Source organism: Chlorocebus sabaeus, chromosome 9 (assembly GCF_047675955.1).
Source record: "Chlorocebus sabaeus isolate Y175 chromosome 9, mChlSab1.0.hap1, whole genome shotgun sequence".
Classification (NCBI taxonomy): Eukaryota; Metazoa; Chordata; class Mammalia; order Primates; family Cercopithecidae; genus Chlorocebus; species Chlorocebus sabaeus.
In genome coordinates, this window is record NC_132912.1 from 90,379,758 (window position 1) to 90,407,455 (window position 27,698).

Here is a 27,698-nt window from a genome sequence, read left to right on the forward strand (position 1 = left end):
ATCATAAATACAAGATATAGATAAAAAGAAATGTCAAACATGTATCTATACGACTAAGCAAATTTATTCCTAAGTATCTACCAAATAGAAATGAATATATGTGTCTATACATAGACTCATGTCAATGGTTACAGCAGTGTTATTCGTGATAGCTAAAAACATGATAGCTATAAACAGCTCAAGTGCCCATCAACTGATAGATGGATAAACACGTGGTACATACATATGATGGAATACCACTCAGCAATTAAAAAAGAATGAACTACTGATAGTCAGCCAAATGGATGACTTCAGAAACATGCCAAATGAGAGAGGCCAGATACATAAGACTATATACTGAATGATTCTGTTTGTTTGAAATTTCTAAAAAGCACAAAACTTTGAAGACAAAAGCAAATCGTTGGTGGCCTGGGTCTGGAGGTAGGAGCAGGGATGGGCACAGGGAACCTTTTAAATTAAAAAACAAAAATTTTTTTGAGGCGAGGTGTTACTGTGTTGCCAGGCTAGTTTCAAACTTCTGGGCTCAAGCAGTCCTCTCCCGTTGGTCTCTCAAAGTGTTGGGATTACAGGCATGAGCCGCTGCACCCAGCTGAGCATAGAGAACTTTTTAGGTGGTCCAAGTTTTCCCAAACTGGATTGTGGTGATTACGCACACAGCTGTATACGTTTGTTAAGATATCTAACTCTCTAATTAAAATTGGTAGTTATGCTTCAGTAAAACTTAATCTGAGTATTTAACAAAAGTATTTAAAAAATGGAATGAAATAATTTTTTGGTAAAAGTGGAAAAAATTTTTTTAAAGAAGACTCCATTTTTCTGAATTAGTAAATTTTTTTTTTACAAGGCAACACCAAAATGCTTATGACATAATTACTGAAAATGTTTTAAAATTATTAGATCACTTCCCTGAGTTGATGTGCAATATATTAGAAAATAATTGAATTTTTTAAATTAAGGATTTTACAGTGTCATAGGGTCATTATTTTTTAAAACAGTTTGAGAAATAATTCATATGCAGGCATGTCTCAAAGATACTGCAATTTCAATTCCAGGCCACTGCAAAAAAGTGAGTATCACAATGAAGGGGGTCACACAATTTTTTTGGTTTCCTGGTACATATAAAAGTTATGTTTATACTATAATAAGCATGCAACAGCATTTTGTCTTAAAAAACAGTACATACATACCTTAATTTAAAAATGCTTTATTACTAGGAAATGCTAATGATCATCTGAGCCTTCAGAGAGTTGTAATCTTTTTGCGGGTAAAGGGTCTTGCCTCAGGTGTTGATGGCTGCTGACTGATGAGAGTGGTGGTTGCTGAAGGCTGGGGTGGCTGTGGCAATTTATTATAAAAGAAAATATCAATGAGGTTTGCTGCATCAGTTGACTCTTTCTTTCATGCATTCGTTAATAGCATTTTACCCACAGTAGAACGTATTTCAGAATTGGAGTCAGTCCTCTAAAAGCCTGTCAGTGCTTTGTCAACTTTCTCAATCCTTTGTTGTCATTTCAACAATATTCATAATATCTACACCACGGGTAGATTTCATCTCAAGAAACCACTTTGTTCATCCCTAAGAAGCAACTCCTCACGTATTCAAGTTTTATCATAATATTGCAGTAATTCAGTCATGTCTTTGGGCACCATTTGTAATTTTCTTGCTATTTCCACCACATCTGCAGCTACTTCCTATCATCCATGAGGGCTGGAATCAGCCTCTTCCAAACTCCTGTTAATGTTGATGTTTTGACCTCCTCCCATGAATTACAAATATTCTTAATGGCATCTAGAGTGGTGAAACCTTTCTGGGAGGTTTCCAGTTTACATTCCCCAGATCCATTAAAGGAATCACTGTCTATGACAGCTATAGCCTTATGACATTTATTTCTTAAATAAATAATATTTCTCTTTTATACGAAATTTATTTCTTAAATATTTCTCAAATTTATTTCTTAATAATAAATTTCTTAAAATTTATTTCTTAAATGAAATAAAAATTACTACTTGATCCATGGGATGCGGAATAGATTTTGTGTTAGCAGACATGAGAACAACATTAATTTCCTTGTACATCTGCATCAGAGCTCTTGAATGACCAAGTGTATTGTCAATGAGCAGTAATATTTTGAAAGGAATCTTTCTTTCTGAGCAAGCGGTCTCAATAGTAGGCTTCAAATAGCCAGTAAACCATGCTATATAAAAACAGATGTGCTGTCATCCAGGCTTTGTTGTTCCAATTATAGAGCACAGGCAGAGTAGAGTTAGTGTAATTCTTATGGGCCCTAGAATTTTTGGAATGACCAGTGAGCATTGGCTTCAACTTAAAGTCAGGAGCTGCATTATCCCCTAACAAGAGAATCATCGTATGCTTTGAAGCGAGACATTGATGTTCTAGATGGTGTCTTCTTCCAAAAGAAGGCTGTTTTGTCTACATTGAAAATCTGCTTAGTATAGTGACCTTCAATTATCTTAGCTAGATCTTCTGGATCACTTGCAGTTTCTACATCAGGACTTGCTGCTTCACCTTATATTTTTGTGTTATGAAGATAACTTTTTTTCTTAAACCTCATGAGTCAATCTCTGCCAGCTTCTGACTTTTCTTTCGCATCTTTGTCACCTCTTAGCTTTTACAGAATTGAGGAGAGTTAGAGCCTTGCTCTGGATTAGGCTTTGGCTAAGGGGAATGTTGCAGCTGTGTGGATCTTCTACCAGACTACTGAAACTTTCTTCCTATTAGCAATAACATTCTTCCACTGTCTTATCCATGTGTTTACTGGAGTAGCACTTTTAATTTCCTCCAAGAACGTTTGCTTTGCATTCACAACTTGGCTAACTGACCCAAGAGACCTAGCTTTTGGCCTATTTCAGCTTAGGACATGCCTTCCTCACTAAGCTTAATCATATCTAGCTTTTGAGTTAAAGTGAGAGATGTGTGAGTCTTGCTTTATTTGAACCCTTAGAGGCCATTGTAGGATTATTAGTTGGCCTAATTTCAGTATTGTATCTCCGGGAATAGGGAGGCTAGAGGAGAGGGAGGAGGATGGAGAATGGCTGGTCGGTGGAGCAGTCAGAACATACACAACATTTATCAGTTAAATTTACCATCTTACATGGGTGGGGTTCATGGCACCCCAAAACAACTACAAAAGTAACATCAAAGATCACTGATCACAGATCACCATAACAGATACTACAATAATAATAGTAATAATAATAAAAAACTTTGAAATATTGTGGTAATTACTAAAATGTGATACATTACTAAAATGTGATGCACAAAGTGAGCACATGCTGTTGGAAAAATTACACGGATGGCCTTACTTAACTCAGGATTGCCACAAACCTTCCATTTGTGGCAAAATGCAGAATCTACGAAGCACAATAAATCAAAGCACAACAAGATGAGGTAATGCCTGGATCATATACAGTTTACCTACTTAAAGTGCACAATTCAGTGTTTTAGTATATTCACAGAGTTGCACAACCATCACTACTGCAACTTTAGAACATTTTCATCACCTCAAAAAGAAATTCTATATGCTGCACCTTAGAAGTCACTCTCCATTCACCCTCACTCCGCCATCCCCTGCAACCACTAATATATTTTCTGTCTGTATGGATTGGTGTATTCTGGACATTTCATATAAATGGAATGGTACAATATGTGGTTCTTTGTGACAGGCTTTTTTGATTTAGCATCATGTTTTTAAGGTTCTTCCATGTTGTACATGTAGCAGTAGCATGTATCATTCTTTTTCATGGCTGAATAATATTCCTTTGTATGACTATACCATGTTTTTGTTCATCTTGATTTTTTGAAAAATTTGCTTATCTCACCTACAAATAAATTACAGAGGGAAAAATGCAACTAATTGAGCACTCCATTTCTGTTAGCTAGTAGCTGATGGTATTTTAATAAACTGAGAAGATAATGAGGCAAATTTTCATGCATGGCTTGTGGCAGTAGGTGCAGTTCTGTGGTGTAGAGGCAATATGACGTAGTAGGCAGATGCTTGGATTTGTTTTGACTCCTGGTCCAGCTTTATGGATGCTGCAGATTCCTCACTTTGGAAAAGAGGAATGAAGAATGATGCCTAGCCTTAATTTGAAAATTCGAAATGCTCCAAAATCCAAAACTTTCTGAGTGCAGACATGATGCGGCAAGTTGAAAATTCCACATCTGACCTCATGTGATGGGTTGTAGTTGAAACTTTGTTTCATGCACAAAATTCTTTAAAATATGTATAAAATAACCATCATGCTATGTGTGAAAGGTGTATATGGAACATAAATGAATTTCATGTTTAGACTTGGGTACCATCCTCAAGATTATATATATATAAATATTTGAAAATCTGAGAAAATTTGAAATCCAAAAGATTTATGGTCCTGAACATTTTGGGCAAGGAATACTCAACCTGTACCTCACCTGACTCATAGAATTGTGATAATCAAGTGAGATAATATTTATTAAAGCACTTAATATAATATGATATGCTGACATGGTATTAATATTATATGTGATAGTTCTCTGGCCCAAACATGTCCTTAGTGTCTTTTTCAGATATTCACACACCCTTCCCTTCCACCACCCCCAACCCCCTTGGCAATTGTTCAAATAATGAAAACGAGTACTTTGTAAGACTTACTCTTTTCAAACTTTATGGCCTCATTTATTAAACTACATTGCAAGATGGAAAACATTTTTACTTCTTTTGAATGAGTATGCCTTTTCTTGTGGATTGAAAAGAATATTCATTCAACAAAGCAACTACTATGTTTGTATGTCAGGCAGTAATGAGTGAGGCAAAGTCATTGCACTGTGTCTTTTACAGTCTAGAGAAAATAAAAGTGTAAGATTGTGAAACAATGTGAGAAGTTGAAAGAGGGAGTTTGACCCTTTAAGACAGGAAATCGTTTTGACCACTGCCTCTTGTTGTAACTGAAGAAGGAATCAACAAACATTGTTCAGCAGTGAGTGATGATGGAGAAACTGGCAGATGGTTTCCTGGGACTGGGTATCTCTGTACTAAAAGACTGATGAGGGGTTTAAAAGATACTTATTTCGCTGAATTAAGATTAAATCTTAAAATAGGAAAGGAGAAGAAAGTATAGTTTGAGACTTCTGTCAGATTTCTCTCCTAAAAACAGATTGACCAATGCTGTGAGCAGTGCTGGTGAAGAAAATCAATATATGCTCAGCAAGGAGCAAGTAAGTTGTTTTTTGTTTGTTTGTTTGTTTGTTTTTAATTAATGGACTTTTAAAGGTAATTTTAGGTTCACAGGAAAATTGAGTAGAAAGTACAGAGTTCCCACTTAACTGCTTTTCTCCAGTGTGGTAGAATAATAAGATTTTAATAGATTATTTATCTTTGTATTTTTCCTGATCTCTTTTATCAGAACATTAGCCTTTTTTTTTTTTTTTGTACATGACTTAAATCCTTTTGTTAAATTTGGAATTAGAGTTCATAAATGAGTATTTTGACATTCATATTTTCTGACAAAAAGACTTTCACATAATTCCCAAGTTCCCAGGCTACTTTTTGCTTTCTCCATCCCACCCCTACCCCCTTGTTGGAATGTTAATATGTATACAGATTATATATATATATATAAACATTAAATCAGAGACATTCTTCAGTGCCACTGAATTTTTTTTTGACATGATTTTAATAGCATGGTTTTACTTCATGGAAAAAATGAAATGGAAGATTGCAAATTGTTAAATTTTCAGTTAAATATAACCGGCCCTTGAAATTCAGCTCCTTGATTTTATTAGGAACTTGACTTTTATTTTCCTTTTTGCACCATCACTATAGTAATGGGATTAAAGTTAAAACCAGCAAATTCAAGCAGATATTTCTATTTAAGCAGCTGTGATTAGAAAAGCAGATCTAATTTACTGAAGAAATGAATTACCTCTAGATTTTATTCTACTGTCTCCTTCCCCATATATCTGTTAATTTAATCTTTTTGGATTCGGGGAATTCAACAAGTTACTTCATGTTTTCTCGAAGTAAGATTTATTTTGGGTCTATAATTACTTGCCTCATGAGATCTTCCATTTTAAATTAATTACTACAAAAATATTTTTTACTGTTACTAAATACCTCAACTCTCAGTGTTAACCTTTTTTTCTACCTTTTTGTTGGGTTTCAAATCATTGATATTTTCAGATTTCATAGTCTATATTTTAAAGCTGTGTAGTCCCATATGTTAACGTAAGATGGCAGTATTGAGATAAATGTGTAGTGACACCAAGTGATTTTAGTTATTTAGTCAATTAGCCCATTGTAACAGGGGAAACTTGCTTCTTTAAAGTTCTTAGAAATGTATGCCAATTCTAGGTCTTTTTGCCAATTTTTTGAAGTCACAGTTCCATGGAGTTTAGCCAGGGGTATCAGGAATCTTTTCAGTGCTAGGAATCTCTTTAGTGTTGAAAGATACTGACTAAATATTTTCTTTCTTTTTTTTTTTTTATTTGGAGACAGAGTCTTGATGTATCCCCCAGGCTGGAGTGCAGTGATATCATCTCGGCTCACTGTACCCTCCACCTCCCAGGTTCAAGTGATTCTCATGCCTCAGCCTCCCAAGTAACTGGGATTACAGGCACCTGCCACCATGCCCAGCTAATTTTTGTATTTTTAGTAGAGACAGGGGTTCACCATGTTGGCCAGGCTGGTCTTGAACTCCTAACCTCAGGTGATCTGCCTGCCTTGGCCTCCCACAGTGCTGGGATTACAGGATTGTAGGTGTGAGCCACAGTGCCCGGCCACATACTGGCTAAATATTAATAAGTAAAAGTTTATATAACTATCCTGGCTGTTCCCTGAATTTATATTCAAATGTCCAGCTGCCTTTTGAATAGACACTTTTTGACTATCACTAGATTGTAGGTCTACTAAGTTGTTATTCATTATATCTACACAATTATTTTACCTTTGTACATTTTTTTAAACTATTCTTGTTGAATTGTATCCAGTTTTTTAAGGATTACTCTTAAATCTATTGTCATATCTGTTCTTGCCATAGTTGGAGAGTATACCTACTCTGTGCTGACCCCAACAGTAGAACGGGGAGGCAAATCTTTTTTCAGTTATTATTTTTAAAAAAGAAACCTCAAACACAAAACCCCACAACTTTTTAATACCTGTTAAATCAATAGAATAGGCTGTTTTGTGAAGTAGTAAGTTTCCTGTTTTAGAAGTATGTTAGTCGAATCTGGATGACTGTGTCAGAGATTCTATAGAAGAAATGCTTCTACCACATAAGAGGTTAGGAAATGATTTCATTATTCCATAACTAAAGGCTCAGTTCATTTCAATTCAGCAAGCAGTTTTTGAGCACATACAGTGTGTGGTCATAGTGCTAGGCATTGGGAATACGTAAACAGGATAAGAAGTTATACCCCCTACATCCAAGGGGCTCTCAGTCTAGTAAGGAAGATGCCTTAAGAAAACAATTTAGTCAAAAGCAAAAGGATGCTTGGGAAAGTAAGTCAATCTCTGCAGTTCGTGGTAGTTGGAAATGACTTCTGTGTGGAGGTAAGATGTAAGGTGAGCCTTAATCATTGACATTGTAGTGGGATGGAATTTACATTGGTATAGGATTATTAAAATTCAAATCCTTGTTCAGCATTTCCTAACCAAAACTTGGTCATCTTTAAAATTCAGGTAATACTCATGTTTCAAGATGTTGAGAAGGTTGACTGGAGTTCTGTGTTCATGTATGTATGTGTACCACACAAATACATGTAAAGACACACTTATCTTTTACCACTATGCTTTACACAATTACTAAGTATTTTATTAATTGTTATTAATACCATCATGACAATCATTCCAGGCAAAATTTGGCTAGGAAAGAATAAGGAAGACATCAAGGAAGAAGAGTATTGAGCAAAGGCCTATGTGGGAATGAAAATGTAAAATACCAAAGTTAATTTGATGGTTTGAGTTAGACAGTGTTGGGAAATAAGCTATTAAATAGGGTGTTATCTATGCCAGAGAAAAACAGTATACTTTACCTGTCATCTAGATGCTGATTTAAAATTTTTCCTGGCTGGGCGTGGTGGCTCAGACCTGTAATCCCAGCACTTCGGGAGGCCAAGGCAGGAGGATCGCTTGAACCCAGGAGTTTGAGACCAGCCTGGGTAGCAGGGGCAATCCCTACCTCTACAAAAGAAAAAAAAAAATTAGCCAGGTGTGGTGGCATGTGCCTGTAGTCCCAGCTACTCAGGAGGCTGAGGTGGGAGGATCACCTGAGCCTGGGAGCTCGAGGCTACAGTGAGCCATGATCGTGCCACTGTACTCCAGCTTGGGCAGCAGAGCAAGACCCTGTCTCTCAATAAATAAATAAATAAAATAAGATTGTTCCTATTTCTGCTTTAGTTATTTGTGTTAATTTTAAATAAGTTCCACGTATTCTGAGGTTTACACTTAAACATCTCTCTCCTTAATTAGAACATAGACAAGTAAAATCTATTGTTATTTTTCAGGAATATTTAGACAAATCTATTGAAATAAATACACAGCTTTTTCCAGGTTATTTTTGAGTACCCGCTATGTTCAGGTTATTTGACTGGCAACAGAGGGTATACAAAGATGAATGCATTGAAATTGTCTCCAAACACAGTTTGGAGAACGAGTACAATAGCACTAAAACAGATAAAAACAAAATTACTGAGAGAGAATTAATTTGAACTCTTTGGGGTTTGGTGAAGGCTTTATAAGGAGTGTTTGAAGTAGGCTACCAAAGACTTTTCTTTCACTAATATCAGCATATCAGCCCTTAGTAATTGTTTTGATGTGTTTTTTAATAACCCGATTGAGGTATAATTCATGTCAACTATACATATTAAAGTATACAGTTTGGTCAGTTTTTACATATATATACACCCCTGAAACCATCACCATAGTCAAGATAAAATATCCATCACATCCAAGTTTTTTTGTGACCCTTTCTAATTCACTTTCTACCCCCATTTTCAGGTAACCACTGATAGACTTTCTGTCACTATACATTAAGTTGTATTTTCTAGGATTTTATATAATGAAATCATAGTGAATATTTTTTTTGTTGGGCTTCTTTCACCCAGCATAGTGATTGTAAGATTCACCTGTGCTGTTGATGAATCTAATAGTTCATTCCTTTTCAAGACCAAGTAGTATTCTGTTATACAGATCCACCACCGTTTGTTCACCTTTTGATGGACATTTGGTTATTCACAGTTGTAAGGCTATTGCAAATAATGCTTCTGAATACTTGTGATCTTTGTATGTTATGTTTTGATTTCTTGGCAACCTGTCTAATTAGATGGAATGACTGAGTCTTACGTAGGTGTATTTTTCACTTTTTTTTTTTTTTTTTTCCTCGAGACTCTCACTCTGTTGGCCACGCTGGAGTGCAGTGGCACAATCTTGGCTCACTGCAACCTCTGTCTTGTGGGCTCAAGCAGTTCTCCTGGCTCAGCCTCCCAAGAAGTTGGGATTACAGGCATGTGCCACCACGCCCAGCTAATTTTTGTATTTTTAGTAGAGACTGCGTTTCATCATGTTGGCCAGACTGGTCTCGAACTCCTGACTTCGGATAATCCTCCCGCCTTGGCCTCCCAAAGTGCTGGGATTACAGGCATGAGCCACTGTGCCCGACCGTAGTTTTCACTTTTAAGAAACTGCCAAGCTTTTCCCACCAATATATGAGAGTTTCAGTTGTTCCACATCCTGCCAACACTTGATATGGCAGACCTTTTTAATTTTAACCATTCTAATGGGTGTGTAGTAGTACTTTGTTGTGGTTTTAGTTTGCATTTTCATAATGATCAGTGATACTGAGCATCTTTTCATGTGCTTATTTACGTCTATATATCTACTTCAGTGAAGTCTTTAAATATTTTGTCTGCTTTTTAATTGGGTTATCTTTATTACTGTTCTGTGTGTGTGTGTTGTCTAGGTACAGTCCTTTGTCAGATTTATGCCTAGAAATACGTTATCTTAGTCTATGGTTTGCCTTTTTTTAAAAAAAATTATATATATTAATGGACTGATTTTGCCCCATTATTGAGGCATTTCACCCTGAGTGTTTATATGTACCCTGTGTATTTTGAGGTTTTCCCACTCTAGCTTGTGCGAAAACTATTCTTTTTTGTGTGTTAGCTTTGGGAATTGTTTTTTCTTTTTTCAGACGGGGTCTGTTACCCAGGCCAGAGGACAGTGGTGCGATCATAGCTCACTACAGCCTCAACCTCCCTGCCTCCTGAGGGTCAGGCAGTCCTCCCACCTCAGCCTCCCAAGTAGCTGCGACCACATGCATATACCACCATGCCTGGCTAATCCTTAAAAAATGTTTAATACATGGAACTTTTTATTTATTTATTTTTTAAATAAATTTAAAAATTTTTTTAATTTATTTTTTAAATAAATTTAAAAATTTTTTTAATTTATTTTTCTTGCTGTGTTGCCCAGGTTGGTCTCCTGGTGGGCTCAAGCAATCCTTCCTTTCTGCTTCCTGAGTCACTGGGATAATAGATAGGAGTAATCTGTAATTAACTCTGCTAATTTTTACCTATTCCTTTTCAATGTTTTTTCTCCGGGATTTGGATAGTTTTCTCATATGCATGTGCTGTTCAGTGCCAGCTGAAAACTTGAGGGAGCCCGGGCTGGTCTGCAGCACTCTCTTCTCAGGTACTCTTCCTGTGAATTCAGCCAGTGTGGCCTCCCTAAATTCTCACTCCCATCTCATTTGCTCAGGGTGACTTCCGAGCTGTTTGGGCGTCCCCTTCCTGTGCCATAGTCTGGAAACTTGGCAGTAAGCAGGGGCAGTTGTTGGAGTCACCTCCTTTGCCGCCTTTTTCTCATACTATGACCATTGTTGAGTGTCTGAAACTTTGTGTATTTTGTTCAGCTTTCTGATAGTTTAAGGTAGGACAGTAAATCTGGTCCCTGTTACTCTGTCTTGACCGGAAGTGGAAACTGTTTCAGTGATTTTTGCTTCAGGAAGAAAAATGTCATACTTGAGTCATTTTCGTTCCTGATTTATGTTAAGCTGTTGGATTGATGCTTCTCCAAATACTCCCTGGAACTGATGTTTCAATTAGATGTGGAAGACTTAACAAAAATTTTTTTTCTGGTAATTTTCTTCCCAAAGCATCTGGCAGTTCATGTTGCTTATTTGTATACTTACATAAATATGGGAATTACATGAGTTGTGTAAAGCTGTATTTGATATTCCTGAATCATGTTTAAAAACATACTTTGCATAACATCAATTAGGTGCGAAACGTGAATTAACAGCTTAGAAGGATCTAGCTGAGTACATTTGGGGGGAGAACATGCAATTATTAGTTCTTTTAATGGTTGAGCTTTTTGAATGACTTGAAGTAGTTGCTTTGTATCCTTTATCTACTTTGAACACACACATAGTTATCAACCCTCATTAAAAGACAGGATTTTAGACTTAAACTTTGTTTTTGGTTGAAGACATAGTAAAATCTCCTCACCAATTTCTGTAAGTAAAAGGAGGGGTGTAATTTGGAGAACTGCAGTAATCCACTTAATCATTTCGCACTATTATTCCTAAAATAAGAAGGGTTGACCAGATCTCAAACCTAAAACATTATGATTCTGTATATTTCTATCCAGACATTTATATAGATTACTCATTTGCTTTCTTATATTTGTATTAATAGTTTACATTTTCAGGCAAAATATGTATCTTTTCAAGTGGTTTTGTCACTTTTTGGAAAATGCAACATTCCAAGTTTAATGCATTTTTATCAGGGAGAGAGCAGAGTTAAAGGTATAATTCCTGTTCTTTGGGATACTTCTGCCAAGAGTCTCAAAGAAAGAATAGTAATTGTAATGACTATTATAGTCATTAAAATGTAATGGGAGATGTAAGTTAATTTGAGAACTATGACTAATTGGATCAGAATGCAGAACATCTGAATTATTCTTAATTTGGTGTTAAATATTCATTCTGCTTAGACATTTTAAATATAGTATTAGGACAAAATTACCAGACTTTTGTGGAATATATATGACTCTAGGGACACAAACCAATATGGGACAGAATTATAGACATATTATTCCTCAAGATGTCACATTGTAATATGTAGCACGGGGATTCTTGCGGTATAGAGTCTGAAATCCCGAAACTGTCTTCAAGTTTTTATGGGCCACATGCCTTTCTCTAGTACGAAGTTCCATTTTCTTAGATTCTCAGATGGTTTCATGTCCTTTGTGAAAGTTAAGAATCACAGATGCAGTGAGCATTGAGTGATTGCCTTGGCAGCCCTCCTTTAAAAAACATTTACATCTTCCTGTATTTTTTGCTTGTTTGTTTGTTTGTTTGTTTTGAGACAGGGTCTTACTCTGACACCCTGGAGTGCAGTGGCATGATCATGGCTCATTGTACCCTTGACTTCCTGGGCTCAAGTGATCCTCACACCTCAGCCTCCCAAGTAGCTGGAACTACAGACATGTACCACCACACCTGGCTAATTTTGTGGGGTTTTTTTGTAGACACAAGGTCTCTCCATGTTTCCCAGACTAGTCTCAAACTCCTGGGCTCAAGCAGTTCTTCCATCTGGGCCTCCCAAAGTGCTGGGATTACAGGTGTGAGCCACCTCTCTCAGCTTATTCTTCTGTTAAAGGAAAAACTTGGTTCTTTCTGTCATGGTATCCTGAACCTCACAACTCTGTTTATTGAATGGTAGTGACAAAGCCACATGATACCATAGATAAAATAAAATATAGCAGTCTTTATGCTCTCAGCAGTCTTATGACAAAATATATGCAGGGGTTTTATATAAGAAAAGCATAATTATGAGTGTCAACCGAGAAGGAATTCCTTTCACATTTGTTCTCTTTTTTGCCCTCCTATACCTACATACCTATGTTTCTCTCTCTGTGTGTGTGTGTCTCTCCTCTCTCTGTCTCTCTCTCTCTCTCTCTCTCTCTCTGTCTCTCTCTCACACACACACACACACACACACTCACTTTCTTATTCCCTCATTCAGACATATACACATACTCATACCCATTTATTGTTGCCAGTATTTTGGGCTTATTCATAGACCAGCTTTGGTTTGTTGGAGAAGGTTGGAAGTGAAACCAGAAAAGTTCTCATACCATCTTTGGGACTTTGGTATATTCAAGGAGAAACTGGAGATTTGGTTCCTTCAAATAGTGATTGGGCATATACTAACTGGAGTTACGCTTAAGAACTCCAGTTAGCTAGGAGATGGCTTAAGACCAGATTGGACTCTTTTAAGATTAAATTGTGACATACGGCAAAGAGCAGTGTGTTCATAGACTTGGGACCAAATCACTTCTTCACAGAAATTACTGATTTACTTTATACAGTCCTGGCACATACCTTTAATGGCTTCTGGTAAAAATTGGATCATAAATAAATACTTTTATGAATTTGTTTTGGGTGTTTAAAAGTTATGAAAACAAACAAACCCTACTGTATGTGTGCACACACACAAACTCCACGGCTGTCTCAGCTTCTACCAGTTGAAGGTATCCAAGTCTCCATGTTTGGAGTCCACATATTTGGCATAGAAACATAATATGTTTTTTCATTTGACACTATGCTACTTAACTTTGTCAAATAAAACAGAAATGTGAGTTAGCCTTTTATATGGGCAAACAGGGATAAGCATAAACAACTGTTGAAGAAGGATTGTATATTAGCTCTTTGGAAGCTCTTTTGATAATAGATAATTCCCTGGAGGCAGTTGGTTTTTTATATACCTGAGTTTGATATTTTGCCAGTTGAGTTTCAAACAATGAAATAGAAATTCGTTTATATGCTTAGTCATTCTTGTTTATAAGAAGAGCATTCTGAAATTCTTAACTATGAATGGGCCCTAGATTTGAACCATATAGTTTAAAATGTCTGAAAAATTATTGGCTAAGTCCTCTTGAATTTTATACCTCATCGTTATAAGTTAGATGTTTCACGTATTCCTTCTTTGAGAGTTGTTTGGAAAAAAACCCTGTTTTTCCTCTGACTTCACAACAACACAACAATAGTCAGCACAACTTCTGCGTTAGTCCATTCTTGCGTTGCTGTGAAGAAATACCTGAGGCTGGGGAAGAGACGTTGAATTGGCTCACAGTTGTGCAGGTTATAAAAGCATGGCTCCAGCATCTGCTTCTGGTGTGGGCCTCAGAAGACTTCCAGTCATGGTGGAAGGAAAAGGGAGCCGGTGTACCACATGGTGAGAGCAGGAGCGAAAGTGAGAGAAGGAAGAGGTCCCAGGCTCCTTTACACAACCAAATCTCATATGAACGAACTGAGCAAGAACTCATCACCAAGGGGATGATGATAAACCGTTTGAGAGAGATCCTCTCCCATGACCCGGTCACTTCCCACCAGGCCCTACCTCCAACATGGGGAATCACATTTCAACATGAGATTGGAAGGGGACAAACATCCAAACCATATCATTCCAACCCTGGCCCCCCAAATTTCATATCCCCACATTTCAAAATACAATTATGACTTCACAAGAGTTTCACAAGTCTTAACTCATTCCAGCATTAACTCAAAAGTCGCAAGTCTGAAGTCTGTGGAGTCTCATCTGGAGATGAGTTTCTTCCACCTATGAGCCTGTGAGATCAGAAATTAGTTATTTACTCCCAAGATACAATGGTAGTACAGACATTCGGTATACCTCCCATTCCAAAAGGGAGAAATTGGCCAAAAGAAAGGGGCAGTAGGCTCCATGCAAATCTGAAACCCAGCAGGGCTGTTGTTAAATCTTTTTTTTTCTTTTTCTTTTTCTTTCTTTTTTTTCTTTTTCTCTCTTTTTTTAAACAGAGTCTCACTCTGTTGGTCCAGGCTGGAATGTAGTGACATGATCATAGCTGACTGCAACCTTGACCTCTCTGGCACAAGCGATTCTTCCACCTCAGCCTCCCAAGTAGCTAGAACCTCAGGAGTACACCACCATGCCTGGCTAATTTTTCTATTTTTAGTAGAAACGGGGTTTCGCCATGTTGCCCAGGCCGGTCTTGACCTTCTGAGCTCAAGTGATCTGCCCACCTCGGCCTCCCAAAGTACTAGGATTGTAGGTGTGACCCACTGTGCCAAGCCAGTCATTAAATCTTAAAGCTCCAAAACAATTTCCTTTGATTCCCCATCCCACATCCAGGGCAAACTGGTACAAAGGTGGGCTCCCAAGGCCTTGGGCAGCTCTGTGTCTGACTTTGCAGGGTGCAGCCCCTATGGCTGCCCTCATGGGTTAGAGTTGAATGCCTGTAGCTTTTCCACACCGAGGTTACAAGCTTCTGATGGCTCTACCATTCTTGGATCTGAAGGACAGCAGTCCCCTTCTCACAGCTCCACTGTACAGTTCCCTGGTGGGGACTCTGTGGCAGGACTCCATTGTGATGTTTCCCCCTGGCACTGCCCTAGAAGAGTTTCTCTGTGGAGAGACTCTGCCCTTGTGGCAGGCTTCTATGTGGGTACCCAGTCTTTCCCATAAATTCTCTGGAATTTAGATGGGAGCTGCCAAGCCTTCTTTACTCTTATACTGTGCACCTACAGGCTTAATACCACATGGAAGTCGCCAAGACATATGGTGGCTTGTGTTCTCTAAAACTGTGACCTGAGCTGTACCTGGGGCCCTTTGAGCCACAGCTGAAGCCAGAGCTACTGGGATGTGGGGAGCAGTGTCCTGAGGCTGGGCAGGGCAGCAATGCTCCGTGCCTGGCCCCTGAAATCATTCAGTCCTCCTAGGCTTCTTGGGCCTGTGATGAGAAGGGATTCCTCAAAGATTTTTGAAATGCTTTCAAGGCCTTTTTCCCATTGTCTTGGATATTAGCACCTGGTTCCGTTTTAGTCATGATAATCTCTCTTTTTTTTTTTCTTTTGGAAATAGGGTTTTTCTCAGTTACACAGGCTGGAGTACAGTGGCATGATCATAGCTCACTGCATCCTTGACCCCTCAAACTCAAACAATCCTCCCACCTCTGCCCCCAAGTAGCTGGGACTACAGGCATGCACCATCACACCCAGCTAATTATTTTATTTTTTGTAGAGATGGGGGGTCTAACGTTGTTGCCCAGGGTGGTCTTGAACTCCTGGGCCAAGTGATCCTCCTGCCTTGACCTCCCAAAGTTCTGGTGTTACAGGCATGAGCTAACATGCCCTGGCCATGATAACCTCTTTATCAGGTGGTTGCTCCACAACCTGCTTGGATTCTTCTCCTGAAAATACTTTTTCTTTCTCTATCACATGGCTCGACTGAAAATTTTCCAAACTTTTACACTCTGCTTCCCTTTTGTATATAAGTTCTAACTTTAAGTCATTTATTTGCTCCCATATTTGATCATTGGCTGTTGGACGCAGCCAGGCCACATCTTGAATGCTTTGCTACTAAGCAGTTTCTTCTGCCAGATATCCTAGACCATCACTCTTAAGTTCAAACTTCCACAGATCCCTGTATTGTGTGCCCTAGGGTATTTCTAAGCTGAAAGAGTTTGGAGGGCTCAGAAGAAGATAGGAAGATGAGGAAAAATTGATGAAGGTATCCCTAGGGGACACAATACAGCAGGTTCTTTGCTAGGATGTGACAGGGGTAACATTTGCTCTAGTTCCCAATAACATCCTCACTTCCATCTGGAACCTCATCAGCCTGGACTTACTGTTCATATCCCTATCAGCATTTTCACAACCATTTAACCAGTCTCTCAGAAGTTCCAAATTTTTCCTCATCTTCCTGTCTCCTTAGCCCTCCAAACTCTTCCAGCCTTTGCCTGTTACCCAGTTCCAAAGGCACTTCCACATCTTCAGGTGTCTTTATAGCAATGCCCCACACCTTGGTACCAATTTTCTGTGTTAGTCCATTTCTGCAATACTATAAAGAAATTCCCGAGACTGGGCAATTTATAAAGAAAACAAGTGTATTTTGGCTCACGGTTCTGCAGGCTATACAGGAAGCTTGGCTCTAGCATCTGCTTCTGGGGAGGGCCTCAGGAGGTTTACAATCCTGACGGAAGGCAAAGGGGAAGCAGGTATCACATGGCAAGAAAGGAGCAAGAGAGAAAAGGGGGAGGCCCCAGACTCTTAAACAACCAGATTTCATGTGAACTAACTGAGAAGTCACTCATCACCAAGAGGATGGCACTAAGCCATTCAAGAGGGATCCGTCCCCATGATTCAATACCTCCCACTAGGTCCCACCTTCAACATTGGGGATCACTTTTCAGCATGAGATTCAGAGGAGACAAACATCCAAACTATATTAACTTCTGCGACCCAGTGTTGGAGGATGGGGGTTCCCCACCAATAAGCAGCAGACACTAGCTAGGTATCCTCTAATTTTGATACTATCTCCCTGGACGTAGCATCAGGTCTCACAGGTTGAGGACTCAGTCCCCAAGATTGCCTCCTGCCCGTTTCAGACACCAGTTATAAGTCTGGGCCTCTGGAACTCCTGACTGACTGGCTTCAAGTTGGGGTTTTCACAACCCCCTCTTTGGGTTCACTTAATTTGCAGGAGTGGCTCACAGAGCTCAGGGAAACATGTTTACCGGTTTAGTATAAAAGATATTAACAGAGGATACAAATGACACATAAAACAAGGTATGAGGGAAGGGATGTGGAGCTTCCATGCCCTCCCAAAGCCACACCACCCTCCAGGAACCTCCACATTTTCAGCTGTCCGTAAGCTCTCCAAACCCTGTCCTCTTGGTTTCTTATGGAGGCCTCATTACTTAGACATGATTAAACTATTGGCCATTGGTGATCAACTTGACCTTCAGCCCCTCTCCCTCTTCCCTGAGGTTGAGGGGTGGGCCTGAAAATCCTAACCCTGTAATCATGCCTTTGCCTTTTTGCTGACCAGCCCCATCCTGAAGCTATCAATCAATGTGAGCACACAAAAAGACAGCACTTGGGAGATTTCAAGGATTTTAGGAGTTTCTACCAGGAAACAGGAACAAAGACCAAATATATATTATATTTCACAATATCATTGGAACCTTAAGAAAGAAGCCTCTCTCCTTTCTTACGGCACCTGGAGGAATAAAGATAATAATAAAGATTGCTTTATTTATGAATAGTAATACTTTACAAAGTAATCTTTATTATCTTTATTCTAGTTTGCCCTTGAACCATTAAAGATTACTAAGTTGAATTCGGGCTAAGAAAAAATAGCAAAGAAAAACATTTATGTTTGAGATTTTAGTGATTTATATTCTAAGATGTTGTGTAATGGAAATACTTTTGAGATAAAGCAAAAAGTACTTAACATTCTTTTAGTTGTTGCAACTTATTTCAGAGTGTGTGTAATTCTTACCCTTGAAACCTCAACCCAGACATTTAGTGAATTCTGTTTTTGAAATGGGAAAATCAAGAATAAAGTCAGGTTTTTAAAAATTGTATAAAACGTGTGGTTGCTAAAACGTAATTTTAAGTCCTCCTTAGGGTTTCAGTTTAATGAACCCTAAGTCCTTAGGGTTTCATGTTGATAGCATATTATATGAAATATTATGGCAGCTTTTTCTATTTTATAAGCTGTTTTTCTCTGAGATAAAATTTCTCCAAGCGGGATTTTTAATAGTCAAGCTTCCTTGACGTTTTTTTAAAAAAGACATAAACCAAACCAAGTATATTCTTACCTGTATCCAGTAAAGATTTGTGTACATACATTTAGGAGTGATTTATACATATTTCTTGAAGTGATAATTTGTTTTAGGTGATTATATGTTTTATATATATTTGTGTTATACTTTACCAGTAGTGATATTGTCAAGCAGAAAAATTATGCGGCATCATAAAACTAACTTTATTTTATTTTTTTAAAATATGTTCTTAAGAAACCTTACTTGGACATAATACTAACTTAAAACATCTTCTTTTAATATGTCTTATAGTCCAGTGTCTTAGAAATGACCCAACTCATTTTAGTTACATCTAGGAAATCAAAGATAAAGATGGAGAGATTGATTGGCAAGGAGAGGAGGTTCATGAATTGAAAGTAGAATGTGTAGGAAATATGAAATAGATCACATCGAGTCTGGATACAACGTCAGAATCCTTCTCAGTGCAGTGTTCCAAGTAGCTATTAATTACTGATTGGAGATTTGGCCTAGATACTGGTTGTATGACTAAAAATTGTCATTTATTGACATATTCTCTTTCTTCCAAGCAAGAGTAAAAATTTAGATGCTTACACCCTTGTCTTTATTCATCTGCTTAGAGGCTTACATCATTAGTGATCATGTCATAGGGCAAAATTGGGATTCAGCGCCAGAGGTCACATGGTTCTTGGCTTCAGGGAGGTGAGAATTCAAAAGTTAGCCAAAAGAGTAGAGCGAAAGCAAGTTTATTAAAAAGTAAAGGAATAAAAGGGAGGCTGCCACATAGGCAGAGTAGCCCTGAGGGCTGCTGGTTGGCTATTTTTTATGGTTATTTATTAATCATAGGCTAAACAAGGAGTGGATTATTCATGAGTTTTCTGGGAAAGGGGTAGGGAATTCTCGGGATCAAAGTTTCCTTCCTTTTTAGACCATATAGGGTAACTTCAGGAGTTGCCATGGCATCTGTAAACTGTCACGGCACAGATGGGAGTGTCTTTTAGCATGCTAATGTATTATAATTAGCACATAATGAGCAGTGAGGATCAGTGAGGATGAGCAGAGGACACTGTCATTGCCCTCTTGATTCTGGCTGGTTATGGCTGGCTTCTTTACCACAACTGGTTTTATCAGCAGGGTCCTTGTGACCTGTGTCTTGAGAAACATGTTCTGCCAAACTATCTTAATCAGCTTCTTTAGAACTGTGCTTTTCATTGAATATTTTTTTCTTATTGCATGTGCATTTCAGATGAAACACCCGAGAAATGTGGTCTTTGCCTTTACTTTCTTGGAAAAGAATTGATGCCTTATTTAAGAAACAATCAGCTGGGCATGGTGGCTTACACCTATGATCCCAGCACTTTGGGAGGCCAAAGCGAGAGCATCACTTGGGGCCAGGAGTTCAAGACCACCTTGGGCAACAACGTAAGACCCCATTTCTACAAAAATAAATAAATAAATAAATAAATAAATAAATAAATAAATAAGTGGGGCATGGTAGTGTGCTCCTGTGGTCCTAGTTACATGGGATTCCTATGTGGGAAGAGCACTTGATCCCAGGAGGTCGAGGCTGCAATGAGCCATGATCACACCACTGTATTCCAGCCTGGGTGACAGAGTGAGCTCCTGTATCTTTAAACAAAAACAAGGAAAATAATATCATTTTAAAAAAATTTTGTGGGATTTTTTTTTTTTTTTACATATACTTTTGCCAAATTGCATGTTGCTGAAGAGTGTTACTAAGCACTGACAATGGAGTCTTCCTCAGTCAGTATGTTGAAATACTACGTTTCTTCCCACAAATAAGAACTGATATCATTTTAAATTATTTGTTTTTCTTTTTTTTTTTCCGAGACGGATTCTCACTCTGTCACCTGGGCTAGAGTGCAGTGACGCGATCTTGGCTCACTGCGACCACCGCCTCCCTGGTTCAAGTGATTCTTGTACCTTAACCTCCTGAGTAGCTTGGACTACAGTCGTGTGTCACTACACCCAGCTAAGTTTTTTGTATATTTGATAGAGATGGGGTTTTACTAGGTTGGCCCACCTGTTCTCAAACTCTTGACTTCAAGTGATCTGCCCACGGCCTCCCTGAGTGCTGGGATTACTTGATTTTAAGTGATTTTAATCAACAATGATTTGAAAGTAAATTTAAGTGACTAAGAAGTTACTAAGTTCCTAAATTATTTACTCCTCATAAACAAGTATTTTCTTATCAAAGGCATTAAGGTTTTTCCAAGTAAAATTTTTTGGTATAAACTGTTTCCATACAATTTAATTTATGATATACCTGTGGTTTTGCTTTTGCATTTGGATCTTTAGCACTTTTGGATGTCTGATGAATTTTAAAATATGCTATTCAATGAAATGAGTTTGTTACTTGATACTGTGTTTACCTTTAGAATAAAGTGTTAGGTACTGATGATATTTTAGGAGAACTGACTTGAACTCATCTCCTGGATTCTAAACTCAGCACACCACTAATTTGTGTGCTGGGTCACTTCACTGCTAGAACTGCTGTGGCTCTTGCTGCCACTGTGGCTGTTTGTTATCACTGTAGTAGTGTTTGCCATAGAGCCATCGATCAATCTGATAGCAAATATGCAAGTATTTTTCTGTAGCTCAAATCCAACAGCTTTGCAAGGGAAGTAGCTTACCTTCATTTGGCAGGAATAAAGCCTGAGAGAGATTGAGTAATCTGCCCTAAAATTTGCTCATAACTAGGTTATGCCCGCTAGTTTTCAAGCTGCTTAGTTTTTCCCTCTCTAAAAGGGTATGATAGTACCTGTATCATAGGGTAAGCAATTACTTTGCTAAGGCTACAATGAGTAGCATTTCTGTTTTAAGACTTAGTAGGAATGTATTCATGACCCAGCTCAAACACTACCTCCCCAGCAAAGTGCATTCAATTCTTCCTTAGACAGAAGGATTTGTTCTTCTCTAGGTTTCTCTAACAGACACATGCAAATCTGCAAGAGCCAGAAATGTTTCATTTGTGTTTTTGTTCTTTTGTGCCACTATTCTTCTCCCCTCCCCTCCTCCTCCAAGAAGAAACTAGCATGGTGCCTGGCACTTGGCATGAAATGACAGGGCATGTCACATCTAACAAATTAACCAAATGGATCTTTTGAAAAGTCTCTTCTTTATTACGTTTTGGAAAATTGAGTGCAGCTAATTTGCCCAGGGCCTTTTGTATGAATACGAGCATCATCAGCTAGTGGCTTTTTCTTGAGTAGCAAGCTACGTTAAGTCACAAAGGGTAAAAGTAGAAAAATAATTATTATGAATGAAATTGTGCTCTTTTTAAATACTTTTCATTATCAACAAACTTAAAATATTTATACTTGGTTATTGTAAAAATATATAAATTTTAAAAATAAAATTATAAGTTTATTATTCCCTACAGGCACATTTCAATTTCTAAGCAAAATCTTGTTCTTGCTTTTAATGGCTCTAGTTTTCGTAAACTATTATCCTTGTCTTATTATTGTTTTACTAGTGCATTTAACTAGACCTTTAAGATATTGGGGTTTTTTTGGTGTATTTCAAATTTGTATAATAGACATTGCTCTATGTAAGAAGATAATCAATACTTACGGACTTTATAAAAAGTTAGCACTTTTGCTTCCTATTGAAATTTTTTTGGAATTCTAAAATACAATTTTAAAACAAATTGGATTCATCAAATGGTAGAAGACAGTAATTTGTTTTAGATGGGATGGTTTACTGTGAGAATCTAATATATAAACTTCCTTGATTTCCATAAAAATTCCGATAAGCATTTTTAAGTATAATTTTCCTCAAATTTCTTCTGAAGAATTCACTGATTTTAACATATCACTGACAGTAAGGCAGTAAAAAAAAAAAAAGGGAAGGGGAAGGTGTTTCCTGCCTTTTGTATAAACCCAAGGAACCTTGAAATTGACAACTTAAATCGGAGTCACAGTCTATATTTCATTTCTTCTATAACTTGGATGCAATTAATGAACTTTGAACTCATAATTTGTGCTAGCCCTTTTGGTCTCTTTCCTTCCCCCAATTTATAGTTTTCATGTGTGTGTTTTTGTTTTTCTTGTATCTTTTCTCCTATTTGCTATTTATTTGATTAACTTTTGAATCTAAGTATGTAAGACTGTCCATACCACTGTCTGTCCTGTGCTCTTCAGCATAGTAGCCACCAGCAACATGTGGTTATTGGGTGCCTAAAAAGGGGCTGGTCTGAGTGAAGCTGTCCATAGTGTAAATTATGCACTTGATCTCACACACTTGGTAGAAAAAAGAATGTAAAGTTCCCAAATGGCATATAAATTACCTGCTGAAATGACAGTAGTTTGGATATATTGTCATATGTTGTCCCCAGTTTATTAGAGTTCTTGCGTGGGGGAAAGCGAAGAGAGTTACTGACAATAAATTCTTCTGGTTAGATGGTGGAGGTGTTGCTGCTGTTGCTGCTCTCCTCCCTGACCTGTTTTGTGTCCTAATAGATTCTGTGGTGAGCAATAACTGAAAGTTGAATTTAGGGTTGCTTCTGGCTTTCAGGTTTTTAGGTTTCTACCTAATGGCTAAAGGATTTAAAATGTAAACCAGTATATTTATATTACTTGTTTTTCTTTTAACTTGTATCCTTATTAAATTTCATTATTTAGATGATGACAGTGGTGTTAGCTTAGACTTGAATATACTGAGATGTATAAAGGAGCCAGGCAAGTAACAAAGGAATGAATTCATCCTACGTTAGACAATGTGGAATGATACATGTGCTGTGCAACAAGTATGTGCCCTGTCTAGAGGTTGGGTAACCTTATTCCTGTTTAGCTGATTATGGTCTTATGGGTATATATGGACTTGTGCTGCCAGATCTTTCAGATTTCTAAGAAGAGCCAAAAATCTGGATTTTTAAGAATCTTAAACCTCTCAATTTTTAAATACTGATAAGTAATGCAAAATTTAAAAATACTTATGCTGGCCAAACTAAATATAGCTGTGTTCTGAATGCTACTGCGTGGTACTTCAGCCCTAAGAGGCTGCTTCTTGGAAATAAATATAGGTTGTAGGTATTTTAAATGACCTAATTAAAGTATACCAGTTATGAACAGAGGCTTGGTAAGCTCCTGTTGATGAATGGCTTTTAAGTTTTACACCTTTTAGAGATTAATCTCAAAGTAGTGAATAATTGTCTTTTAGTTTGTTTTGAAATACTGTTAACAGTTTCAGTGTACTTTTTGAGTATATATTTCTAGCGTACTCTTATATATGGAAGTTATTCTGCTCATTTTTTCTTACATGCTTTTCTGTAGTTATTTTAATATGAATTGTTTTCCTGAACATTTAAAAAAAGGTTTGTATCAGATTGCTTGTCTCATCTCACAGAGCCCCCCCTACCCCCCACCCCGTTCTGGTGTGTGTGCTGTTCAGAAGTATGATGGGTTGTTTTCTGAGATTTCCTGGCTCTGTTTCCCTCCCCCTACTTTCATGTGGACTTACTTTTTCCTTTATCTCTTCTGTCCCTCTCCTGCTTGGCCGAAATTTCACTCCCAGCAGTTTCTCTAGTGTGAGCCCTGTGTTTGGAGAGTTCACAGGAGCTCCAGGTTTCTCCAGCCCCAGGCATCACTGCAGGCTTGGCTTGCACTCACCAAGTCCTGGAGAGGACTAAATACTTCCCAATTTGAGCTGCTATCTCCAATTCACCCACAGCGCTTCCAGTGAATACCTATTGGCTGTTGGGGATTCTCCTGTTCTCAGATTGCTCAGATGCTCTGTGGCTTCTCTCTGCTTTCTTCAACAGATACTGATAATATCTAGTGCTTGAGACTGGATGCTACTTGGAGTGGTTCATAGAGAATACTTTTCCACCTAGTTATGTTGTAAATGTTTCCCATGGGTTTTGGATTTGCTCTCTACTTGCTCTGTTTATGTGTATTGAGGGCAGAGGGAATCAGGAAGGTCTAGAACTGCTGCTTCTGTCCTCCCAGAAAATCCACATGCACTAAATTGGTAACCTGATGAGTGGTGGCAAAAAGTCAGACAGTCATGTTTGAATAGGTTTACAAATTATATTTAAGAAAAACAGTATTTTTTCTATAAAAGTAGGGAAAAGGCTAAGCAGTCATTCACTGCTTCTTATAAAAATTCTTTACCAGAAAAAAAAAATCATAGAAAACTTCAAGAAAAAGAATTGATTTAGCTCAGTGTTGAAAGTGGTTTGTCTTCCTGGCACTTTATACTTCCACTCCCAACCAGAGACACGTTGTTTCAGCCACAATAGGTTACATCACTAACCTTTTGTGGGTTTTGTAAACCATTGAAGGATTGAGCTCCATGGAGTAATATTTACGAAGGGCCAGTTTGCTCAGTTTTATGCACAGAAAGGCAATACAGTGTTGAAATACACATCTGTTTCAAGTTCCTGTATCTATAAGACACTTGTCTCTCTTTAAACTTAAAGGAAAATGTGTATGCACACTGTTTTATATGGATTTGCAACAGTACAGTGATCCTGAATTTCGGAACTTAACTTTTGGTATAAAAAGTTTGGTTCTCTGCCACACGGAATTTCAGCCGTATGCTTGAGTAATGTATATAAAGATTTAAAAAATAGATGGGATTATTTAAACTAAAAAAAGATGGGAAAGTTACTCCTAAGTGTAAATACTGTGTTCTATGGCAAGAATATATATACCTTATTTTCCCTTCATTTCTGTTTGAAGGTCTCAGCCAATTTCTTCTCCAGTCATCCTCCAGTTTGGTCATGCCGAGACCCTTCTTCCACTGCTTTCTCTCATGGGCTACTTCAAAGACAAGGAACCCCTTACAGCTTACAATTACAAGGAACAAATGCATCGGAAGTTCCGAAGCGGTCACATTGTACCTTATGCCTCGAACCTGATATTTGTGCTTTACCACTGTGAAAATGCTAAGACTCCTAAAGAACAATTCCGAGTGCAGATGTTATTAAATGAAAAGGTGTTACCCTTGGCTTACTCACCAGAAACTGTTTCATTTTATGAAGATCTGAAGAACCACTACAAGGACATCCTTCAGAGTTGTCAAACCAGTGAAGAATGTGAATTAGCAAAGGCCAACAGTACATCTGATGAACTATGAGTAACTGAAGAACATTTTTAATTCTTTAGGAATCTGTAAGGAGTGATTACATGCTTGTAATAGTTAGACAATTCCTTGATTACAGGAAGCTTTTATATTACTTGAGTATTTCTGTCGTTTCACAGAAAAACATTGGGTTTCTCTTTGGGTCTGGACATGAGATGTAAGAAAAGATTTTTCACTGGAGCGGCTCTCTTAAAGGGAAACAAATCTATTCAGAGAAACAGCTGGCCCTGCAAATGTTTACAGAAATGAAATTCTTCCTATTTATATAAGAAATCTCACACTGAGATAGAATTATGATTTCATAATGATACTTGAAAAGTGCTGGAGTAACAAAATATCTCAGCTGGACCATTCTTAACTTGATTGAACTGTCTAGGAACTTTACAGATTGTTCTGCAGTTCTCTCTTTTCCTCAGGTGGGACAGCTCTATCGTTTTCTTAATCAGGAATATTGTGGTAAGTTGGGAGTATCACTTTGGAAGAAAGTAACATCTCTAGATGAGAATTTGAAACAAGAAACAGAGTGTTGTAAAAGGACACTTTCACTGAAGCAAGTCAGAAAGTACAGTGAAAATAAATATTTTTGGTATTTGGTATTTATAAAATATTTGAACATTTTTTCAATAATTCCTTTTTACTTCTAGGAAGTCTCACAAGACCATCTTAAATTATTATCTGTTTGGACAATTAGCAACAAGTCAGATAGTTAGAATCAAAGTTTTTCAAATCCATTGCTTAGCTAACTTTTTCATTCTGTCACTTGGCTTCTATTTTTATATTTTCCTATTATATGAAATGTATCTTTTAGTTGTTTGATTTTTCTTTCTTTCTTTATAAATAGTTCTGAGTTCTGTCAAATACCATGAAAGTATTTGCTATAATAAAATTCTTGTGACTTTACTACCAGATCTTTTCTCCTTTCCGTGTCAAAATACAATCAATAATTGATGGTAAAAGTTTGGAAATCCAAGCAGCTTTGACTCACCTGGCAATTTAAAGCAATTTTCTTTAAATAGAAATTTCCTCAAATAATGGATTTGTTAACACATTTTATTTTAATTCATATACATGTTAAAGGTAAGATATTTCAAAGGAAAATCTGATATTTTTCTTTAAAATATGCGTTTATTCTTATTAAACAACATACAGCAAAATCCCCTACTAGAGTCTCCTCTTACTAGTTTTATGGTACTTTGCTTTCAAGGAGACAGACCATAGGAAAACCAACACATGTTAAGGATATCCATGTGTCTGTGTACCGATTGTCATATGTGACTTGGATTAGGACATTTTAAAGCCAAACTTCAGTTGATAAAATTGGAAAAATCAGTTTGAGACTTAAAAAATAAAAGGCAATAAGATCTTTTTTATCACCCATAGTTGAAATATTTTCTAGTTAATGCTTAGTCATTTGAGTTTTTTAGCCAATGAAGTTATCATATGCTAATTTAGAGAAAAGATAAAAATATTTTTAATGCTTTCTCTATTAGTAAGAAAACCTTGTGTTGCTTTTGGTTTACAAAATATGACCCAGGGACACCTTTAAAATGATGTCATATTAACCGTTGGGTTATGTGACCTTGACAATACTTTTTTGAATAGATCTTCTGAGGTTAAAAAAAAGTAGCACTAATGAGTAAGTAAAAGAAACAAGCTGACAAACACTGGGAGCTGTAAATATAGTATGTATGCTATGAAAAGATGAAGAAGGACCATTTCAACATGGGATTTTCAGAAACTGAATTATTCCCAAATGGACATGATATATAAAATATTCTCAGAACACAAATTCTAGAAAGAAGATATAAAGATTAGAAAGAAAGGATCCTGGGTTGAAGTGACCTTGGAAAACATGGGGTTATCCTATGGAATGTCTCTGGCTTTTAATGTTCTATTGTTTATTATGAATAAAGGAGGCATTATAGTAGATTACGTTTTTTACTATCTTGCTTGACCTGAGTACATTCTCATTTACAGTCATCATAGATT

At 37.4% G+C, this 27,698-nt stretch overlaps 1 protein-coding gene across 2 annotated transcripts in view; it reads left to right on the top strand.

Annotated features, from left to right (window-relative positions):
• Positions 1 to 26,609, top strand: part of MINPP1 (multiple inositol-polyphosphate phosphatase 1) — a 46,174-nt gene extending 19,565 nt beyond the window's left edge. Inside the window, exon 5 of one of the 2 annotated variants that reach the window (XM_007963459.3) lies at positions 25,307 to 26,609. In XM_007963459.3, coding sequence (XP_007961650.2) covers positions 25,307 to 25,703 — 397 coding nt within the window. In that variant the 3' untranslated portion in view covers positions 25,704 to 26,609. The remainder of the gene's footprint in view (positions 1 to 25,306) is intronic. The other variant, XM_073019160.1, reaches the window with a different exon arrangement.
• The last annotated feature ends 1,089 nt before the right edge of the window (positions 26,610 to 27,698 follow it).